The sequence below is a fragment of the Bombina bombina genome, chromosome 2 (assembly GCF_027579735.1).
Source record: "Bombina bombina isolate aBomBom1 chromosome 2, aBomBom1.pri, whole genome shotgun sequence".
Taxonomy (NCBI): domain Eukaryota; kingdom Metazoa; phylum Chordata; class Amphibia; order Anura; family Bombinatoridae; genus Bombina; species Bombina bombina.
In genome coordinates this window covers 311,574,881-311,599,749 of record NC_069500.1, presented here as the reverse complement: position 1 = coordinate 311,599,749, position 24,869 = coordinate 311,574,881, and the positions used below count along the sequence as shown (strand labels likewise).

General features: G+C 35.1%; 1 protein-coding gene across 1 annotated transcript in view; it reads left to right on the top strand.

The window, feature by feature from the left end:
* Positions 1–24,869, top strand: part of FBN2 (fibrillin 2) — a 649,022-nt gene that overhangs the window by 423,783 nt on the left and 200,370 nt on the right. The window contains exons 32-42 of the mRNA XM_053701643.1: positions 270–392; positions 1,913–2,035; positions 2,487–2,612; positions 4,426–4,548; positions 8,966–9,088; positions 11,934–12,095; positions 12,936–13,004; positions 16,080–16,205; positions 16,298–16,423; positions 17,803–17,955; positions 19,975–20,043. Of these exons, the coding sequence (XP_053557618.1) occupies positions 270–392; positions 1,913–2,035; positions 2,487–2,612; positions 4,426–4,548; positions 8,966–9,088; positions 11,934–12,095; positions 12,936–13,004; positions 16,080–16,205; positions 16,298–16,423; positions 17,803–17,955; positions 19,975–20,043 (1,323 nt within the window). The remainder of the gene's footprint in view (positions 1–269; positions 393–1,912; positions 2,036–2,486; positions 2,613–4,425; positions 4,549–8,965; positions 9,089–11,933; positions 12,096–12,935; positions 13,005–16,079; positions 16,206–16,297; positions 16,424–17,802; positions 17,956–19,974; positions 20,044–24,869) is intronic.

Here is a 24,869-nt window from a genome sequence, read left to right as displayed (position 1 = left end):
AGGGAAGATGTTCAGAGACTGTGTATAAGGTCTGTTATGAATATTTCACAAATAAATAAATGCAGCCCTACAAATGTACAGGAAAAGTATGTGATTAGGAGTTTGTGGTGCAATTGTACATTTTTTAAGTAAATAGATCACAGACAATAAAGCTTAATTTTGTCTACCTCAAAATCTTCACACAAATACTATGATTTAGCTGAAAAAGTGTTAACACTTAACCTATATTATTAGTCTACCAAAACTATCTGTGTTTTCATCCTGCTTAGATGTTGATGAGTGTGAAATTGGTGCTCACAATTGTGACCTACACGCTTCATGTCTCAATGTTCCTGGAAGCTTCAAATGCACTTGCAAAGAAGGCTGGGTTGGAAATGGCATACAATGTAACGGTAGGCAACTATTCACAAAACCTTCAGCATATTTCATTTACAAGTCAATGTAAAGTTAGGGGAAATTACATGACAAAATAAAATGTGTCTGCCTAATTACTATACTGTTCCTCTAAACATCTTATTTTGTAATGGAAATACAATATTTCACAGTTGTAGTCCATCAAACATAAAGGGATTGGAGTCGGATCTTCAATGCAAGCGCAGTTTTATGCAAACTTAGTAGGTACCAACACAAAACGTGTGGAAGAGCAGCTGTGAGAGATCTGACGCGTTTCGCACATGCTCAAATGCGCTTCATCAGAGTTGAACTGATACAGATTATACGAGTGTTCGTCATTGTAAGACAGGAGTGAACACACTATTACAGTTATTCTACCTGACTTTCCAAAGGATATAACCCTACTTGTCTGTATACAGTATAACAGGACTGGGAGAAGACTTTATAAATATTACATTTGGGATCCCACATCACTTCCTGGTCCCAGCAACATTACGGGACTGTCAACACTCGGCTACACCAGAAAATGTTTACATTTGCTATTAATAAGGAGCTGTTTGGACTTTTTTATTTGTTTAGATCTATAGGATAATGTTCTTTCTTTTAGTCCATCAAAGTCTAATATTTATTCCAAGACAGCATGGTCTTGGCTACAGATAAAAGCCACAGATATGGTATTATGTTTCTATTTTATTTTCTGTAACTGTTGAAAATTAATTTTCTAGCATATTTTGTACCATATATGGTTAATACTAATTAATTTTGAGTAGAATAGTTATTTAAAAATTACTTTAATTATTTTTTCAGATTGCTTAAAATTGGGTAAACAGTGTAGCATTGTGACAAATAAGGGCAGTAGAATGATAGTATTTGCAGCAGAAATAGTAAGGTTCTTTAGACAGAAAGAAATAAACAAACTGGAATATGTTCAAATGATGGCTACTAAAATGGTACATGGTTTAAAAAATAGAATTAACAAAGAAAGATTTCATGACAATATGTTTAGCTTAGAGGAGAGAAAGGAGAGAGGTAAATGACAGTGATTTTCAACTATATTAAGGGGTTTAATAAAGCTAAGGCTGAAAGTACTTTTCACAAAAAGAACAAGGGGGCACACTCTCAAGTTAAAGGGTAGCAGGTTAAGGAGTAGTTTGCTGAAGCACTTCTAAGCAGAAACTTCCTTTAGAATTAGACAAACACTGAGGGGATTTTACGAATGTCTGGGATTAGCATAAGGTTATCATATTAATTCATTCTTCTTATTTGCCATCAAAATCTATGCTTTCATGTTAACTAGTAAGACAGAAATAGTAGAAACTATGCAATCTTATCAGTTAAAGTGATATGACAAATTGTCTGATGCTGAACATAATGAAAGTGAAGAAAATACAACCTCTAAAGGCAGTAAAATCATCATATCATGAGTTGTTTGTATAATGTTTTATAAATAACTAAATAGTTACAACCCTGCTAGTACCTAACAAGCTGAACAAAACATTTCCCCTATATAAAAATGCAGATCTTGATGAGTGTGCTAATGGGACCCATCGGTGCAGTGTTTCGGCTCATTGTTTAAACACTCCCGGATCATACAGATGCGCATGCACTGAAGGATACACAGGAGATGGATTTTTCTGCACAGGTAATTAAATGATAAGCAAGAAACAAATGAGGAATTTAATGTACTTAAATAATATTATGTTTTGATTAATAAGAAATATGAGGAAAATATTTAAAAATGAATAAGTACCTCATCATCAGATTCTAAATGTTCATTTTTGTGTTTACTAATATCAGCTCAAATGATCTAAGATCCCACTTAATATTTAAAGAGACATTCATTAGTTAGAGCATGTCATTTTTACACTACTTGCCATAAATCTCTGTAGCTCCCGAGCTGAACACAGCTGGTGATTGGTGGGGCTGTGTGACTGCTGCTGCTGATTGGCAATCTGGCTGTTTCCTGCTTATGACCAGCTGGTGTCTGCAGCTTCTATGTATGGCTTTGTCTATGTGTTTAAAGTTGTTTTGCGATTAGAGCATAACATCTGCTGGTGCACACTTGCTCACCATCATTTTTTTTTTCAATACAGATGTTGATGAGTGTGCAGAAAATATCAATCTCTGTGAAAATGGACAGTGCCTGAATATCCCCAGTTCGTATCGCTGTGAATGTGAAATGGGCTTTACTCCAGCTCCAGACAGCAAGTCTTGCCAAGGTAAGAGCACTGGTGTTTCAGTCTCATTTTTTTTTAACTTTGAAATAACTCAGCCAAGAAACTTCATACATTGTTTGGAAAAGCTTCTACCTGAGTGTAGAATGTTAAGTACATGTCTCACGTGCAAAAGGTTTTACTTCCAGAATGTCTGACTTTGTAGAGTAGTCTATAAAACGAGCAGTTTACTTTTTACTGGAATTATTTTTTTTTTGCTTTATTATTTCTGTATAAAATGTTAAATGCCCAAATTCGCATGCATCTAAATTCATAAAACATGATCTCATCAATGTTATGTTTGCTTCATTCTGATGTCTCCAATTGCCATTTCTTTTTTGGTTAATGAATGATAATTTTTTTATATACATTGAATAATTGTTTTAATAAACAGAAGTGGTGTATAGAAAATTAATTCTACATCAAGACTTTAGTAAATGGCCCAGACAATCGTTTTGGCCTTCTGCCAGCCTCACCAGTGAGATGCAGCCCTCTAAGCACATTGGGCATCTAATTTCTCTCATCATTCACCTATGGGAGACTTCCCCAGGGTCATAATGCAAATATATACAGAGAGAGAAGCACTCAACCAGGAACAAACAACAGCTCAACAAGAACAAGCCACTGAACAGTTGTTGCTTTCTGACTGTGCTCTTCTCTTTCTTGTATATGTGTAATCTGTATATGTATAAATGCATTAAAGGGATACTAAAGTCAAAATTCAACTTTCATGGTTCAGATAGGGTGTGCAGTTTTAAACGACTTTCCAAGTTACTTCTATTATCTAAATTGATTTGTTCTCTTTGAATCCTTTGTTGAAAAGCATATCTAGGTAGGCCCAGGAGCAGCACAGTACTTCTGAGAACTAGCTGCTGATTGGTTGCTGCACATATATACCTCATTAATATATATATATATATATATATATATACTGTATACACCGAGTTGTGGATTGCTGCTTCTCCAACAAAGGATAAGAAAAGAATTACACAAATTTGATAAAATAATTAAATTGGAAAGTTGTTTAAAATTCTGTGCACTATCTGAATCAATGTCTTTTTAAGAATGTTCCAAATTATTAGAGAATTCCAAGGGATATTCAGATACATTGCCAGTGTCTTAATTTATGACCACAATCTCATCTCACTATTTTATTTTACTCCCCCATATTTAATTTCTTTTATTCCCCCCATATTTAAAGGGACAGTCTACTTGAAAAATTTTTATTGTTTAAAAGATAGATAGTCCTTTTATTAGCCATTTCCCAGTTTTGCATAACCAACACTTGTAAATGAATACACTTTTTACCTCTGTGATTACCTTGTATCTAAGCCTCTGCAAAAACTGCCCCTTTATCTCAGTTCTTTTGACAGACTTGCATTTTATCCAATCAGAACTGACTCATAATCAACTCCACTGGAGTGAGCACAATGTTATCTATATGGCACACATGAACTAGAAGTGTCTAACAGTGAAAAACTTTCAAAATGTACTGAGATAAGAGGCGGCCTTCAGTGGTTTACAAATTAGTTTGAGCCTACCTAGGTTTTGCTTTCAATAAAAAATACCAATAGAACAAAGCTAATTTGATGATAAAAATAAATTGGAAAGTTGTTTAAAATGAAATGACCTATCTGAATGATGAAAATTTAATTTTGACTAGACTGCCCCTTTTAATTTAATTTCTTTTATTCCCATTCCTGAATTTTATCAATTTTATCAATATTACCCTAATTATAAAAAATGGCTATATGATTGCTTTATTGCATGGTAGATACTTTTTCATGTTAAACTAAATATATTATTGGTACCTCTTCAGATATTGATGAATGCACTTTCCAGAACATATGTGTGTTTGGTACTTGTAGTAACCTACCGGGAATGTTCCGCTGCATTTGTGATGATGGCTATGAGCTGGATATTACTGGGGGAAATTGTACAGGTATGCAGAATTTTTACATAATTTTTACTAATTAAACATGATTGTTTAGTTAATAAACTGCATGATGCGTCTGTTTAACTTTAATTTTACTTAGTCAAGAAATGCACTACATTTTTGTGCTACTCACCTATATTAGCAGTTTTCTTGTAATTCTATCACAACTGGTTGTGGCCTGTACCTGCTTTTTATTAAAACATTACTGTTTACAGAAACTGTTTCAGTATTAAAAAACCCTTTTCATAATAAACCATTTTCACTGCTGAGCAACTTTCACACACTTGTTTTTAGGTGTTTTTGAATGCTGTTTTTAGTTGTTTGGCCCTCATTACATTTACAAATACATTTTAGCATTTTTCTGTGATGTATCCACACAAATTATACCTAAATAATTTTTTTTTAGCAGACCAACCATTTTTAGAAAATAACAATTTTTTTCATTAAGGTGGCGTGAGTCCAGGAGCCATTACTTCTTGAATTATACTCGTGGCCACTAGGAGAAGGCAACGATTTCCAAAACTCTTAGAGTACTTAATCCCTTCCACCTCCCTGGTATGTTTGTCCTTTCTTTGCCTCCCAGGAGAAAGGTGAAGAATGGAGGTGCTCCAGATTATTCATTGAGAGGGGTTCTCAGACTGATGTGAGGCCCATTTTTCCCTTCAGAGAGTTGTTATTGGAGTTTTTGGGTAGTGGCACAATTACTCTCTGTGAAGGAGTTAGTCACAAGTCTGCCAAAGGTGTTCCAGGCACCAGTCCCATAGCCTTTTCCTGTTGGGTTACCAATATACTCCTTACATAGGTCATCTGCTGGGATGCACACAGCACTGGATTGGCTCCCTACTGGAAGCAGTCTTTATTTCCTCCAGCTGTGGGTAAGCACGGTAGCGTGGGTGCATCTCACGGTAAGTGATAATATTCATGCACTTACATAGCCTGCAGGTACTACATTCATGAGGTACATCATAGCAAGGGGACACTAACATATATTATTATTATTATTATCAGGTATTTGTAGAGCGCCAACAGATTCCGCAGCGCTGATATAAACATAACCACTTTATACAAAATACTTTATTTCAGTTTAGTAGTTTATATAGGAGAAAATGTATTGTTGGCAGCAGGTTCCTTTTAGAAAAATGTTTCTTTTGCACAGAAATATTTCCATAATTTTTTTTTCTGTTGGCACTTTTAATTGTTATATTTGACATTAGTGCTCTCCTTGTTTAGAGCACTCGCTCTCTCTGGGCTTTACACACTCCAGTTTTGCCGCCATTATATTATTTACAGCACTACTGAGACCGCGCTTCCAGTTTCCCTGCTCCGGCTTTTTGGCTCTATTTTATTTTTCTGAGCACTGTGGAGTGGCGCACTCACGATTTTGTGCGTTATTGAGGGTGCACTCTCTGTACATGCGTGCTTCAGTTTCGGCTTCTTTTCTCAGCTTTATCAAGTAATGCACTCCGGCTTCGGCTATATTATGCTTTGCCCATCACTTTGAGAGAGTGCTTCCAGTAATTACGCGTGCTCTAGCTTATGCCTCTTATGTTTACCTCAGCACTTTTGAGCACATGTTTTTTTTCTTTGTGCGTTTTAGCTCTATCATATTTTCCTGTGCTATTGAAACGCACTCACAGCTAAGCTTAGCTCGCTCCACACGTTTTTTTAATTTTTTTAACATCATACTGGTTTTAGTTAGTGCGAGGGTAACTTCTTTAAACCACATCTACTTTGCTTCTTGAAGCAGCGATTGTCATTTGTATTTCCTCTTGCCACTGCTACATATGTCTTGCTGTGTCACAGCATTAATTCTCTACTCTCCATTGTGAGTTGGGGTATTTATAACTAAATTAGTTACTTCCTTTTTTTTCATTAAGGAGGTTTTAAATGTGTGTATTTTATTTTTGTCAGTCCTTACTGAGTGGAAATCTGGATTTTTATATTTCTTGCATGCCTCCACTACTGCATTTTTTTTTGTATAATGGAAAATGATATATATATTTTTTGTCCCACCTGAATTTCTTTTGGACTCCAAGAGCTTGGATATTAGTTCCAGGAGTAATGGCTTGTGGGCTCTCACTACCTTTATAAAAGAGAGCATAATTTATGCTTACCTGATAAATTAATTTCTTTCATGAGTCCATGAGACCCACCCAATTTCACTAATTATTTTTTAAACAAATTCTGGGAGCAGTTTTAGTTTGCATCTCATTTTTCCCTGCTTTGTCCTTTCCTACTTTTCTACTCCTCTTGGCTTGGTTAAAAGTCTGACTAAAAAAACAGAGAGGTAGGAGGGATTAAATACTCTCAGAGTCTTGGGAATCTTTGCTTCCTCCTAGTGGCCAGGAATATAATCCCAGGAATAATGGTTTGTGGACTCTCATCTCCATGAAATAAATTAATTTATCAGGTAAGCAGAAATTATATTTTTGCAGAAATATCATTATATGAGAACCTCACAATATGAAATGATAAAAAAAACACATAATTTGTTTGTCCCATGTTTAGCAACAGTTCACCTTCTCAAAATAGCAAAGATTTTTTTGTCATACATCTTGCAATTTGCAATTTATACAGAAAATAAGTGTTTATAAAATATCTAACCATATAAATATTACATGAACTTCTGAGTTCCCAGAGGCGTAGCTTAGCCCATTTTGAAAATATATAACATTCAGCAAAGCAAAAAAAAACATTTTATTTTACTATGGTAAAGGGGTAATAAAGGCCCCTAAAAAACATCAGAACCCCAGAAATAGAACTAAAGTTGAGACATAGGGGCCCCTGTTTCAACGCGAGCCTTCAGGCTCGCTGGAAAGAGCAGTTATAAACCAGCGGTTTTAAGACCACTGCTCCATAACTGGTCCGCCGCCTCTGAGGCTGCAGTCTGCAATCTGCCCCGATCCTATACAATCGGGCTGATTGACACCCCATTTAGCGATGACTGTCGGAAATAATACACTACAGCATATCCTGTTGTACAGACATTGATAAATTGGCCCAATAATTGTCACTGTTATGACAATCAACTGGCTGCAGGAAGGAACAGGACCAATCATTTTTAAAAGCAGGATTGCTGTTCTCAGCTAAAAGGTCACAGGTTTTTTATGTATTGTGGGGGGGACAACTGTTTTGTGGGAGCAATTAGTGGTTTATTGCAGGTCTTTGCACAAGTCGGAAGTAGCTTGCGTATTACAAGTTAAAAGTAAACACATGCGCTTGAATTTAATTTAACACACAGCTCTGGTTAACTTTTATGCTTGACTAAAAAGTTGCACAAGACACATCAAAATTACATTTAAAAGAACAGTTTCACTCATAATAACACTGTCTAATAAAAATTATTTTAAAACAAATTGGATAAAACGTTACAAGGGCTCAAAAATATTTGGACTCAGGTATTAGAAAAAAAGATAAGTACATATGTACACACATATAGACATTATATATATGCAATGGAGCCCTTTGCAGTCAAGTAGCTTAAAACATTTAAAATCATATTTCTGCAGCATTTATTTTTAATGAAGTGTTTTAGTGGGTTTGTACTGTAAATATGTCACTATTTTTAATGGTGAACAGCTGCATCCTTGGGAGGCAAGTGAGAGTATGCTCTTTCAAATGAGGGCTCTCATTTGTCCATCTAGCCCAAACAGGGGGGCGGATAGGGGCTCATTAGAGACCTCTCACACTCAGAAACAGAATTTTAAATGCTGCTGCAGGTATTCTCAGTTTTTACGTAAATCACCTGCAACTTACAGGGGTAACTGACCCCTCAATTGGAAGGGCAGACACCCTTAGCTCTTTCTAATTAGTTATCACTTGCCCCACTCTAGTCTAAACATGGTTAGGGAGAAAGTTCCCTCCCCCTCTGCTGCTCTGGAGCTGACTTTAGCTATGTGTTTAATCCCTTAGCAGAGGTTATACACAGTTATATACAAGAATTAGTGCAATAATAAAATGCTCTAACATATTAGAGCATTTTCTTTTGCACTTTTTGTAACTTTCTTTTATTTATTTTTAGGTGACCATGGCATAAAAATTGATCCCACAATTTGAGCACTTTGGGAGCTTAACACAAAATTATTGGAATTGGTTATTAAATTATCCAGGGAAATTCATTTCTACACAAATCAATATATTTTATACCAGGGTATTTCAGAGGTTTTAGAACTATATTTCCCATGATGCTCAGACACTGAACATCAGCTGATTTAGCATTATTGGAAATGTAGTTCCAATACCTCTGGAGCACCAAGGTTGAGAACCTCTGTTTTTACAATGAATGTGTCAATAACTAGAAAAAAGTGTAATGATTAATATTTTTTAATTTAAGTGTTCAGAATGTATATTTTAAGATTTCCTATTTTATGTATTGTACATTAAATTATATGAAGCCATCATTAATAAAATGATTTGTTTGTAGATGTGGATGAATGTGCCGACCCAATTAATTGTGTTAATGGCTTCTGTGTCAATTCTCCTGGAAGATATGAGTGTAACTGTCCCCCAGATTTTCAACTGAATCCAACTGGAGTTGGATGTGTGGGTAAGCTTCCATTACACAGGTAACATGTAGGATATGCAACTTTTGTACATTTATAAGGGTAAATGTACATAAAAATATGACTTCTTCACACCTTTAAGATGCAAAAAACATACACCTAGATTACGAGTTTTGCGGTACAGTTATAACACTGACAAATTGGCCATTGCACGTGGAATGGCCAGGAACGCATATTACGAGTCGCGGCAGTATAGCTATATTGCAAGCATTCTAGCCTTTAACGCAAAGTCCATTCCGCACTCAAAAAAATTACGTTTGAGTGCGGGATTTCATAGCGCCGGTATTACAGGTTGTGCGTTCTGGCTAAAATGCTTGCGTTATGCTCTATATCGACACGATCCATACCGCGATCTGAGACCAGAAGTTATGGATTTTATGAAACAACAAAGTTTCACAAAACTCATAACTAAAATTTTACAAAGTATACTAACACCCATAAACTACCTATTAACCCCTAAACCGCCACCCTCCAGCATCCCAAACACTATTTAAAACTTATTAACCCCTAATCTGCCACCCACATCTCCAACACTATTTAAATATATAACTCCCCGACATCGCTGCCGCTAAATAAACCTATTGACCCCTAAACCTCCAGCCTCCTACATTGACGCCACTAAATAAACCTATTAACCCCTAAACCTCCGGCCTCCCACATCCCCGCCACTAAATAAACCTATTAACCCTTAAACCGCCTGCCCCCACATCACATCGCGGAGCTATCCTGGAAGCTGATGCCATCCTGCGCGGAGCGTCCTCTTCATACGGTCACCGATGTACACTGAAGTTTCAATGCAAGGTACCCATTACAAAATGGCTACCTGGCATTCCTATTGGCTGATTTGATTCTTCAAATTCAAATCAGCCAATAGGATGAGAGCTTATGAAATCCTATTGTCTGTTCAAAACAGCCAATAGGATGAGAGCTACTGAAATCCTATTGGGGGGGCCGGCGGTTTAGGGTTTAATAGGTTTATGGAGTGGCGGCGATGGGGGAGCCCGAATGGTTTAGGGGTTAATAGGTTTATTTAGTGTCAGCGATGTTGGGGGCTCCGGGTTAGGGGTTAATAATTTTATTTACTGTCTGCGATGTCAGGGCGGCGGATTAGGGGTGTTTAGACTAGGGGTTTATGTTAGGTTATTAGGTTTGCATGTAACTTTCTTTCCCCCCATAGACATCAATGGGGTTGTGTTATAGCGATCGCCATTCCGCACTTCAGGTGTTAGGTTTTTTTCTAACACTTTCTCCCTATTGATGTCTATGGGGGAAAGCATGCATGAGCACGTGAAATCAGCCCTCGGCTTTTGTGCGGTATGGACTATGGAGCTTAGCGCACCATATCGCACAGCAGAAGGAGGCTTTTCAGTAACTCGTAACGGCAGCGCTATGGAGAGTGAAATAACGCAACTTTTTGGCATTATTTTCGCACCCTGTTTAGCGCAACACTCATAATCTAGGTGATAGAGATTAAATAATTCAAGCATGAAATGAAAAATTGGCACTATGAGGTGTGCTGTAAAACAAAATCCTCAGTTTTATTTGCATCCAAGTTTAAACCCCCCCCCAGCAACATGCAGACAGGGTAGCATCTAGGAGAGGAGAAGCCTGATGCGTTTTGCGCCCCCTAGGGGCACTTACGAAACGTGTCAGCCTCTTCCTCTCCTAGACGCTACCCTGTCTGCATGTTGCTGTTTTTTTAACTTAACTGCAAATAAAACTGAGGATTCCAAGCTGGGGGTATCTTTACAGTGATGCACTTCCGGGTCGGATGCTCAGAACAGCCTAAAGCATGTTCTATGCATTCAAGAAAATATGCAGTTGCATCATTGGCAAGGTTTGCCACAGAGGGAAGTAGATATTCCAAAAAATATATTGAAACTATTGGTTTTTCAATGTCACAACTGAGAATAAAAATTCCAGAATTTCAAACACAAAACTTTAGACAATTTGTTAGACTGTCTTTAACTTTTATTTAAAGTTTATGTGAGTAAAAAAAAAAATCAACTTTTAAGTTTTTAAGCATTCATTTAAATTAGGGATCTGTTGACTTTTCCAGATGTCATGACTACACTGATTTAAAGCTGTTGGGAAACAGACACTGTGTAGCTGCTGGCATTTCCTTAAAGCCCAAATGTTAATGAAAGCATTGTTTATAAGCAACACTGTCTGGATAGAAACCAAGTCATGACAAATTATTTAGGAAGGAAAGATTATTTTCTTTAGTAAAATTCATGTTTTAGAATAAATTGAAAAAATAATATTGCAAATTCAAATATCAAGAAATGGTACAAGTATATCAACTGAAGCAGTAGCCAGATATTACCCAAAATCAATAAAACATGTCCTTCAATTTCATTTTATTGTATATTCTTGCTTTAGCCAATACTATCCAAATTAACAATAGTAGAAATCAGAAGCTTCTATTTAGTTTACCCCGGTGCATCTATTTACATTTTTAACTATCTATTAGTTTTCTTTTTTTCATGAAGCTGACAAGTAAGTATCATATCACATTGTGATATAATATGATTTATGTGCTTTTCTTATAAAGGAAAAAATATTTTATGTTCATTATTATTATTACACACTAAACCATGGGTGACAAACTTGGTTCACATGACCAAAGCAGTTTACAAAAATGTGTTACCACATAGCCCAGCGATTCCCCTGGGCTACTGCTGTTTGCCCTTGGCACCTCTCACTTCTTTCACCGTAAGAGAATCATTAGAAGATAATCAGCAATTGGTCACATGCGCTAAAATGGTTTACTACACATAAACTAGAGATTCATTGAGTGTTATCAGCAATGACAATATCTTTTCACAGATACAAGAGTGGGCAATTGTTATTTAAACCACGGTCCACGCGGAGATGGGACAATCACCTGCAATACCGAAATTGGCGTTGGTGTGAGTCGTTCTTCATGCTGCTGTTCTCTTGGAAAGGCTTGGGGTAACCCATGTGAAATCTGCCCACCAATGAACAGCTGTAAGATCTGTTAAACTATCTGCACTGTATGATTAACTCATTTTAGCACAATAATGACCTTAGATAAGCTGAGATGTGGGACCTGTACTAAAGTTATTCAGTTGCTTATAGAGAGTAAAACAGCTTTCTTTTAGGTTATTGGTCCCTTATTGTTTAATGTGTTCTAATCTATATTTAAAAAAACGTGTTTAATATCTAGGCCTATTGAAGGGATAGGAAGCCCAAATATTTTCTTTTGTGATTTCAGACAGATCATACAATTTTAAAAAAAAGTTTCCAATTTACTTCTATTATCAAATTCGCTTTGTTCCTATGATATTCTGTGTTGAAAATGTATCCAGGTAGGTGTCTAGAGCACTACAGGGCAGAACATTTTTGCAAAGCTGCTGCTATATATTGCTCCAGAAATGGGCAGGCTCCTAAGCTTACGTCCCTTCTTTTCAACCAAAGATGCCAAGAGAACAAAGAAAAATTGAAAATAGAAGTAAATTAGAAAGTTTGTTAAATCTACATGCTCTATTTGCATCATAAAAGAAAAATGTGGGTTTCATATCCCTTTTATGTACTGTTTAGTTCCAGGATGTGTATTCATAACAACAGTATCAGATTGCAACTAAAAAAATATTTAACAGGTAAAAAAATATATATATAAATATATAACAATTATTTAAATAATAATTTAATTATTTCAGTTTAATATGACTATTAATGATCTTAGTGACAAATTATACTTTAAATAACCAGACCACTCATTTGTGCTTATTCCTACATAGGATCTTAGGCTCTTATAACTAACTAGCTCAAACTGAAATAATTATATGAAGGAAACTTTTTTTTCAGCTGAATATAATACATTGTGCCCTGGGGGAGAAGGATTCAGGCCTAACCCAATTACAATTATATTAGAAGGTAAGAGCTTTCATGACTTCAACTTAAAAATAAAAAAATAAATTGACTGTAAATATATTTTACGGTAAATACACTGTACACTTTTTGTTTTATCTTTAAAGTGAAGGTAAACTTTAATGAATGAAAGCCCGGTTTTTAAAAATACTATTAAAAATAGGGGCACTTTCATTCATCAAAGTTTAGAAAGCAGCCATTTTTATTAAAAACTTACCTTTGTTTTTTCATAGCCAGAGCAGCTTCCCCCACCCGGAGATCCTCTCTTCACATGTCATCAATTACTAATCCGGCTTCCTCCAATCATGGCTTTCCCCCCAGGGGAGTTATTGCCTGAGGCCATGCCATGATTGGAGGAAGCTGGATTAGTCATTGATGACATGTGAAGAGAGGATCTCCGGGTGGGGAAGCTGCTCTGGCTGTGAAAAAAACAACGGTAAGTTTTTAATCAAAACGGCTGCTTTCTAAACTTTGATGAATGAAAGTACCCCTGTTTTTAATAGTATTTTTAAAAAACGGCGTTTCATTCATCAAAGTTTACCTTCACTTTAAATAAGTCCCACCTGTCTTTTAGAGGAATATTTCATCAGCAGTATATTAAAACAATAACATTGTGTCAATACCATTCATTATGTTAAAGAAATATGTTCACCTGACTACAGTCAGCGTTTTGATTGCACCTAGTAAAAATAATTTTGCCTAGAAGTTGCAAATGCTGATTGTTGGAAATTAACACATGTGCACAAATAGCTAAATTAGAGCACTGGCCATAAATTATGGTTGCATGAACATGCCAATAGTTATATTAAAATTGCCTCTTAATCACATATCCGCACGCACACACATATATAAACCTAACACATACACACATGCATCAAATAGACTTTGCTCTGCAGCAAACACACTCATGCACACTCATGCACACAAACGCATACACACACAAAATTACACAGTTGCACATTGGGAAGGGAATATGTTTACTGTGATCCTGGTCTGAGCATTCTCTTTTGTTTTACCAGTTTTATCAGTGAGCAAAAAGTGGATACAAGACACCATATATGTTTTATGTTGGTTGATAATGGTATTCAAATTTAAATAGATCAATCTAGTATGATTCTGATTGCTCAGGTTTAGTTAATTCTTAATATATTATTATATAACACTATATAAAACACCACCGAGAATTATGTATCTTTACATGTGACGTGTGTGTATATATGTGTATATATATATATCAGTGACGTGCAGTGAGGTCAGAGGATGGTGAGGCAATAGATATGATACGCTGGAGAAACACATGTACAGAGGCCCGCAAGTACCCCCAAACAGGGCAGGTTTAAATGATAGCTGAACCAGTGCACAGGTGACATAATCAGGTGATGGGTGAGAGCAAGTTAGTAACCACTGAGTTACTGATCAGCTGATTACTTCACCTGTGCACTGATTAAGCTATATTGAAAACCTGGCCTGTTGGGGGTACTTGAGGACCATTGTTGAGAAACACTGCACTAAAGCACCAGCTCATCGGAAATGTATTGATTACCTGGAGAATAAAGCACACATACTCTGCTGACTGACACCCACACACACTCTGCTCACATACACAATTCTGTGGCACAGTGCCACTTACTAAGCAATTAGAATGATACACAATCTCTTCTCTACTCACTACTGTATTGTAAAATAGAAATAATTTACCATACAAGTTTTACACAAAGGAGAAATTATCAATACTGCCAACACAGCTGCTGCAATATGGTGTTCAAGAAACGCACGTGCACATCCCACTTAGGTATGCTCTTCAACAAAGGACAACAAAGTATACCAAAAGAATGAAGTACATAATAATAAAAGTAAACTAGAAAGTTTATTTATTTATTTTTTGTGTGTAATTTCTATCTGAATGATGGAAATGTAATTATGACTTTCATGTTCCTTTCAAAAACTAATTTGATTTGCTGACATGGGGCCAGTAACAGTTGATGCTAATTTTCAAAATATAAATAACTAGAAAAGTCTATTAAAATAGCATGCTCTACCTCAATCATGAAAGTTTAATTTTAAATGTCTCCCTTTGACTATGTGTTTAACCAGTTACTTTACAGTGGCATTATTTCTAAAAAACATTTAACTGCAATAATTACATATATTTTTTAAATGACTCATTATCTGCTTTTTATTAATATAAATTTGTATAAAAGCAGCACATATTAAAAACACAATGCAACAGCTTTCAATTGATTTGTGAATTACAAGTTAACAGCAGTCTTTAAATAAATGGAGACACAGAGAAAAATAAAAATAGATACTGCATCCTCTGTCTGAACACACATATATATGGAGTTTGTACCTAATTAAATAAAATAACCATGAAAAAGGGAGGCTTAGCAATATTCAATGTCAAAAACTTTAATTTAAATAATGTGGACATTGCACACTTAACTTCAAACTCTGGGTTTTAAATTATGGATTTAAATTTGAATTGACCCTTTGACTTCCTGTCAGTATTGGGTTATGCTCACTGTCCCTGTCCCCCCCCCCTGTTAATGAGCTGTATCTGAACACAATTTGTGAATCACAAGAGATGTAGAATACTACTTTACTCTTCTGCTTGGTGTCATCTGTTCTTAGGTTACCTCAGCTTCCAGTTGTGTCACATGACCCTGCTCACTGCATCCTCCTTCTGATTAATCTATATATCCTTCACTTGCTAGGAGGCATCAAGAGGGGTGCCTCCTATTGGTCCCAATTTTTGCTGCTAATATATTGACAGAACACAGGTGGCGCTGCAGCACAGCTTTTCCTTTGACCCATGTACTGCAATGGAGAGAAGCGTTCCTGTACCTGCCTCTCCATAGCATTACATGGGGGGAAAATAATTTTTTTTACTTTTTTTTTTTTGTTTTAATTAAAATTTAATTAAGCTTTGGCCACATATGGCAGGGTTGGCACTGCCTCCCCTGCCTCCTATGAGTGCACGTCCCTGATATATATATATATATATATATATATATATGTATATATATATATATATATATATATATATATAAAATCAGTTGACAGTATTTCTTTATTTTTTAGACATTGATGAGTGCCAGGAGTTGCCAGGTCTATGTCAAGGAGGTAACTGCATCAATACATTTGGAAGCTTCCAGTGTGAGTGCCCTCAAGGCTACTACCTGAGTGAGGAGACGCGCATCTGTGAAGGTGACAGTGACTAGAATAATAATAATAATAAGATTTGTTTTTTCTGTCTTTAATCTTTCATTGCCTTATATGATTCTTTGTGTTCCTTTTAGATATTGATGAATGTTTTATACACCCTGGTGTCTGTGGACCAGGAACCTGTTACAATACCTTGGGGAACTATACATGCATTTGCCCTGCTGAATATATGCAGGTTAATGGTGGCCACAACTGTATGGGTATGTATTACTGTTAATAGGGTTTACTTGATTTCATACAGTGTATAGCACATTGACACTAAAGTGGAAATGAGAAAATAAATTCTGGCTTGCTAACCTATAACTCTATAAAAATATTCATATGTGAACTATATAAAGATTTCACAGAAGCTGGTCTTTTAGTAGATTGTCATAACTTTCAATTGACCAGAAGTGTTAATTAATTAAGGTTTTGTATTCCACAAGTTTTCAGAAACTCACGGTATCTTTTTTACATGTAGTACATCTTCTGAAGTCCTGAAACCATATGGAATATAAAACGTTGTTCATGATTATATTGTTCTATTAAACAGTATCACAATTAACTAAAAAGAACATGGTCTGTCTGACTGCAGTTACGACATAAGACTCTTCCTTTTTCCTAAGGGCTGAGATCTCCAATAGTTATCAATTATGAGTTAACATATTTCTGCCAAGTTATCATGCGAATGTGAAAGTAAAAAATTGCTTATTTCTATTTTGTCCTTCAAGCCATTATACAAGAAAGAGAATGTGCTTCACATGGATTATTTTACATAGAATGTATACAACTATTCTTAAACTGCAGTGGATTTGTCAGTATGAATAATAAAGAAAAAAACAACGTCCATTCTTTATTGTTTTGAACATGGGTTAATGCTTCATATAAAATATATTTTATCACCAAACTTATTTGTTTACATTCCAAAAAGATACTTAATACTAGGCGTCCATTTAGACAAATTGTGCTACATTTTTTGCATTAATTTAAAAATGCAAAACGAGGGGCCCCTTTAATTAGTTAATGAACAAATCAATGCATATCACACAAACATTTAGCTGATCCATTCATATGGCTAAGCCATTTATCTACATGGGAGTTTTTGTAGACTAAAGATTCAAATCTACAGTTTTACACTGATGTCCTGATCAGTTTATTGTTTCCTGTGTCAACCAATAAGTATATAGGTTTCACTTTTGTTCTTGACAATCCTTACACCCATTACAAAAAAAATAAATACAATTTAAAAAAAAAACATGCTTTTTGTACTGCTGGCTTTGACTTTATTTAAAGGGACAGTCAAGTCACAATTAAATTTCATGATTCAGATAGGTTTTTCATGACCAGTGATTTGTCTAAAACAAATGAGTGGTTTATAAGGTTTTAGGAATAACCTTAAACCATTTCATTCTGCCACATACAAAACTATTACAACCCTACACCTATTCCTGTCATCTCATGATATCATGTTAATTTATTCTTTAAAGACTATCAGAAAATGAAGCAAAATAATCTGAATTTTGTCAATGATGTATTTTTGAAGCTTCTTTTTAAATCACATTCTGGGAACTGATGCTTAAAAATGTCTTCTAACTTATAGATATGAGGAAGAGCTTTTGCTACAGAAGTCTCAATGGATCAACATGTGAGAATGAACTGCCTTTTAATGTGACAAAGAAAATGTGCTGCTGCACATACAATATTGGTAAAGCCTGGAGTAAACCTTGTGAACCGTGTCCAACTCCTGGAACAGGTACTCATAGTTATTGCTTCAGGGTTTAGTATTGTGTTATTTTGTTATGTATCAGCCAGTTTCCACTTGATCTTAGCAATTTAGTTTCAGAGTTTCCGTAATAATACTTTGGGCTTAAACACAAACTACCCAATAAAGCTAAGATGTTCTAAAAAAACAACAATATAAAAGAAGCAGGTTGGCATATTAATCTAAACTATTTCAGGTTTAACTACAAAGAAGATGAACATTTTAGTGGATGGGTTGCATTACAATTATGCTGCTAAATGTGTGATTTGAGAAAGATCAAAATCAAGTAACACAAAAATGGAGTGCAGTGAAAGAGGTGACTACGTAACACCAGCTATTAATTTCAATGAGAGCTGCTACAGGCAGCTAAGTTTGTAGCACAAACCAGTTGCTGTATAGTCATGACATTTGCACAGCTCTCAGTATATTATTTTTATTTGCAGTTTGTGAAAAAGTTTGAAAAATTCAAAATTACATTTAAATCCACACTGACTGAATCCAAACTACAATAAAAGCTACTCACAACTGTGACTGCATTAAAGCCTAATAGCAGCTAAGCCATACCACTATTAGCTGGGATCTGACCCCTAACCACTTTTAACCCTAACCATGACTGGTTGCCATTGGCATAACCTCATAACACAATCTCCCCACCACAAACATCCCCCTAATGCCAAACAATCCTCCCTACATGATCCCATTACAATAACAACACTACAAAAGTTCCCTACTGCACCACTAAAATCCAACCCCTTACCTTATTTAATATAAATAAATATATAAAACATAAAAATATTTTAAAAACCTCCATAACTGATTTCAGCAGATGAGATATATATATATACATGGCTAAATGTAGAATATCCTCCTTCTTTGATCCATCATTAATGACTGTTGTCTGGAGCACCTACTATTTATAGAAAAAATAACCAAGAGAATCTGTGGTAAGACAGGCTAGTTTTGTTTTGTTTTTTTCAGATTTTTTTTTTTTTTTTTAGTTAATAGGATGGAACCCAAGATGGACTTTTGTACTTTTCTTTGGGCATCATGGGGTGTTTGAGATAAGTGGGGGTCTTGAAAGGTAGTGCTGTTTATGTACCTGCAAATGTAGGTTTATATAAGGTGTTTTTATCAAATGTGGTTGTATTATAGTTGTGGTTTGACCATGGTGGTGTTGTGCAGCTGGAAGTTTGAAGAGGGGCAGCTGTATAGGGGTGTGGGTTGTATTACAGTGGGTGGAAGATGGTGATTATAGGTTCAGGGCTATATCACTACTACCAATATGGTCTAATAACAATGTTTTAGTGGCTCTGGTCAGCACCTCCTTACTTGGCTAGTCATAGCGACCAGCCTTAAGAATTCTTGCTTTTTAATCACCAATGTATATCATGCTCCTGTTCAGAATGTGCGGTTTTATTTACATTGGTACTAAAATGGAGCCGCTATATGAAAACTGTACATACCATAAAGATGACTACATAACTGGCAATACATTGAGCACTGCAGGATGCTGCAGTAGCCTTTACAAACTGAACCATCTCTCTACAGGAATCAGAATCTTGGAAACATCTCACGCAACTCAGATTAAAATGCAGTTTTGTAATTTTGTTAATGGATTTTTTTTTATTAATTGTACATTGTCAGTGGGAGAAGTGGAATGTTCTGAAAATTGTTGTGTGTAGAAAAAAAGGCAGGTTATAAAGAAAATATTTTCAATTAAATATGAGAAATAAGAAACCCAAAACACCTTGAATTGAAAATAGCAGTAAAATATTGTTATCATTTTCTATTAGATACACATTTTACTTAGAAAGCAATAAAATAAACATAAGTACCTACTATTTTAACAGTACAATAAACTACATGCTATTAGGATGATATTTTAAATGAAAGAATATCTTTTTATAATGCAATATATTTCCTGTCTATATTGTGCTGTGCATTCTCACACACTTTATTTCATTTCAGTTCAGGAGTCTATATTTGTAACTGGTTTTCTTTTTTTTTCAGCAAATTTCAAAAATCTCTGTGGATCTCTCCCTGGCTTTACTTTTGATATACACACTGGCAAGGCTGTTGGTAAGTGGTTGGTATGTAGGTAAAGTAGTATATACTTCAGAAGAATAAACTCAGATTTTTCACTAGAGAATGATAATGCATAAATAAAAATTAAAAACTACTAAGAATTCCAAAAATGATTTATATATACTGTATTTACGTCTATATTACTACACATACATTCAAAGTAAAGGTAAGATACTTGGGGCAAGATTACATATGCGGCGACGCCGTATTTTTATACGGTTTTAGGTATCACATATACAGCGCCGACGCGTATATTTCACCCGTCGCCTGCAATTTTTACTCCCATAAGCTAACATAGAACCGTCGCAAATCGGTATCACATATTTAGACCAACTACTTACTTATTTTCACCTTGCTACACATGGGCAGGCGCAGCAAGACTTGCGCTAAGTATATGAGCACCGTAACCCCCTGAAAATAGTAACTAACACCTAATGCATGCACAATATCTATTATCTATCTACCTGTCAACCGTTATCCCCCCACTGCAATAACTAATAAACTATATTAACCCCCAATCCGCCAACCTCCACATCACAAAAAATCTAATTAACCTATTAACCCCTAAATCACCATCACCCCACAACGCAATACAGCTTAATAAACTATTAACCCCTGAATCTGCCATTCACCCATATCGCAAAGTACCTATTAAATTTATTAACCCCTAAACCGCCACCCCCCACTAACACAATAAACTTAATTAACCTATTAACCCCTAATCCGCCAAACCCACACAACGCAATAATCCTAATAAAACTATTAACCCCTAAACCGCCAAACCCACACAACGCAAAAAACTAATTAAATTACTAAGCCCCCTAACCTTACTTAAAGGGACATTAAACCCAAACATGTTCTTTCATGATTCAGATAGAGAATACAATTTTTAAAAAGTTTCCAATTTACTTCTATTATCAAATTTATTTAATTGTCATGTTATTCTTTGTTTAAGAGATACCTAGGTAGGTAGTGTGCACATGCCTGAGGCACTACATGACAGGAAATAGTGCTGCCATCTAGTGCTCCTGCTAACGTATAACATTGTTGCAAAACTGCTGCTATATAGTGCTCCAGACAAGTGCACATTCTTGAGCTTACATTTCTGCTTTTCAACAAAGGATAACAAGAAAACAAAGACAATTTGATAATAGAAGTAAATTAGAAAATTGTTTAGAATTTTATGTTCTATCTAAATCATGAAAGAAAAAAAATGGGGTTTTATGTCCCTTTAAAAAAACAAAAACTAAGATTAAATTAATCTAAGATTACAAAAAATAAAAATTCTAACATTACATAAACTAATAAACCAAATGATCAAAAATAAAAAAATAAACCTAATTCCTATTAAAATAAAAAAGCCCCCCAAAATAAAAACACCCCCTAATCTAATGCTAAACTATCAATAGCCCTTAAAATGGCCTTTTGTAGGGCATTACCCTAAATTAAACAGCTCTTTTACCTTAAAAAATACTCCCCCCCTAACCGTAAAACCCCCCACCCACGAAACCCCCAAAATAAAAAAAAGCTAACACAAAAATATCTTAAACTACCCATTGCCCCTAAAGGGGCATTTGCATGGGCATTACCCTTAAAAGGGCATTCAGCTCTTTTTCAAAGGCCCATTAAAACCCTAATCTAAAAAAACAAAACAATTTTTTTTTTTTTTTTTTAAAAAGCCTAAATTTAACCCCCAGATAGGTACTCACGGTTCCTGAAGTCCAGCGCTGAAGTCTTCTTCCAAGCGGCGATATCTTCTATCTTCTTCCAGGAACAAGCTGGTGCTGAGCGCATATTTTAAAAGGGGGTTTTGCTGTTAGAGGGGGGACTTAGTATTTTTTTAAGGTAAAAAAGCTGTTTAACTTAGGGCAATGCCATACAAAAGGTCCTTTTAAGGGCATTTAGTAGTTTAGCATTAGATTAGGGGGTGTTTTTATTTGGGGGGGGGGTAATTTTAATAGGGATTAGGTTTCATTTTTTATTTTTGATAATTTGGTTTATTATTTTATGTAATGTTAGAATATTTTTGTAATCTTAGATTCATTTAATCTTATTTTGTTTTATTTTGAAGCAATGTTAGCTTTTTTATTTAAATTTTTTGTAACTTAGTATTTTTTATTTTAGGTAATTGGGGTTAATTTAGGGGGTGTTATGTTATTGGGTGTTAGGTTAGGGGGCTTAGTAATTTAATTAGTTATTTGTGTTGTGTGTGTTTGGAAATTTAGGTCTTAATAGTTTTATTAGGATTATTGCGTTGTGTGGGTTTTGTGGATTAGGGGTTAATAGATTTATAAAGTTTGTTGTGATGTGGGTTAATGGCAAATTAGGGGTTAATAGTTTTAATAGGGAGTTTGTGATGTGGGTGAATGGCGGATTAGGGGTTAATACATTTATTAGGTTGATCGTGATGTGGGTGAATGGCGAATTAGGGGTTAATAGTTTAATTAGGCATATTGAGTTGTGGGGTAGTTGTCGGTTTAGGGGTTAATACTTTTATTATTAGTTTCGATGTGGGTTTGATGGCGGATTAGGGGTTTTACAAGTCAGGTTTATTTTTCGGAGGTGTGTTAGACTTTTACGGGAGATTTTACTTTTTTTTTTATTTTCTTATAACGTGCCGTAAAGTCACTGGCGACTCCAGAAATTTGTATTTACGCTCATTTCTAGACATAGCTAGTTTATCCAACTTATGGCACTTTATGAACTGCCGGCACCGTATAGGTGATACTCCGATGTGCAAGGTGAAATTACGGGCGGCGCGGGTTTCAGCAGTTACGCTGAAGCCTGCGCCACATATGTAATCTCGCCCCTAGTCTTTGATTAATCTTACCATTACTGTTATAAAATAGACAGAATCCACCTGTGACTTGTGTCAGTCACTTCAATAGCTACTGAATGGCAATAATAATATTCCAATTCAGAAAAGCTGAATATTTATTTCACCAAGTTTCAAACAAGGACATTGTCATCTGTATTTTTTCTTCTTATTATTATTTGCACAATTTTTACTTGACATATTTTATTACCTAATGGAAACAGTCAGCATAAAGTAGAAAATAATAGAAAACAACTTAAAATAGGTTTTCTATTGGATTTGAATGGCCAAAGATTTAAGACCAGGAATGCACTTTGTATTAAAATATGTTATGTTATGATGTCTAATCTTACAGTTACAATGCTTTTTGTTAAAGGGTTTACATTTTTAATAATATTTGTAGTTTAAAAATTCATATATAAATATTGTTTTTCAATTCCATGATCTCACATTTTACATTATCTCATGTTTTACATTTTTTGGCTTTTAAACATTTGAAAAACAATTTAAATTCATGCATTTTTTGCATATAAATATATCTATATATTTCAGCTGTGTTATGATGATTTCCTTCTTTGCACACACAGGAAAAGTTATTGTGTCACCATCTCATCATCCTTCCATTGTACTGCCTGTTCCTTGGTTCTGTTCTCTCATAACTTCTACCATTCTTTGTGACCACTCTTACCCCAATCCTCATACACATTCAATTTCTCACTTAAAGGGACATTCAACACCAGAACTTTTGTTGTTAAAAAGATAGATAATCCCTTTATTACCCATCCCGCAGTTTTGCATAACAAACACAGTTATAATACACGTTTTACCTCTGTAATTACCTTGTATCTAAGCCTTTGCAGACTGCTCCCTTATATTAGTTAATTTGACAGACTTGCACTTTATCCAATCAGTGCTCACTCCTCTGTAAATTCAGGTGCGTGAGCTCAATGTTATCTATGTGAAACACATGAACTAATGCCATCTAGTGGTGAAAAACAGTCAACATGCTTTCTGATTAGAGGCGGCCTTCAAGGTCTAAGAAATTAGCATCTGATCCTCCTAGGTTTAGCTTTCAACTAAGAATATCAAGAGAACAAAGCAAAATTGTTTAACCCCTTAATGACCACAGCACTTTTCCATTTTCTGTCCGTTTGGGACCAAGGCTATTTTTACATTTTTGCTGTGTTTGTGTTTAGCTGTAATTTCCCTCTTACTCATTTACTGTACCCACACATATTATATACCATTTTTCTCGCCATTAAATTAACTTTCTAAAAATACCATTATCTTTATCATATCTTATAATTTACTATAAAAAAATTTATAAAATATGAGGAAAAAATGGAAAAAAACACACTTTTTTTTAACTTTGACCCCCAAAATCTGTTACACATCTACAACCACCAAAAAAAAAACATGCTAAATAGTTTCTAAATTTTGTTCTGAGTTTAGAAATACCCAATATTTACATGTTCTTTGCTTTTTTTGAAAGCTATAGGGCCATAAATACAAGTAGCATTTTGCTATTTCCAAACTACTTTTTTTCAAAATTAGCGCTAGTTACATTGGAACACTAATATCTTTCAGGAATCCCTGAATATCAATTGACATGTATATATTTTTTTTTAGAAGACATCCCAAAGTATTGATCTAGGCCAATTTTGGTATATTTCATGCCACCATTTCACCGCCAAATGCGATCAAATACAAAAAATTGTTCACTTTTTCACAAATGTTTTCACAAACTTTCGGTTTCTCACCGAAATTATTTACAAACAGCTTGTGCAATTATGGCACAAATGGTTGTAAATGCTTCTCTGGGATCCCCTTTGTTCAGAAATAGCAGACATATATGGCTTTGGCATTGCTTTTTGGTAATTAGAAGGCCGCTAAATGCCGCTGCGCACCACACGTGTATTATGCCCAGCAGTGCAGGGGTTAATTAGGGAGCTTGTATGGTTAATTTTAGCTTTAGTGTAGTGTAGTAGACAACCCAAAGTATTGA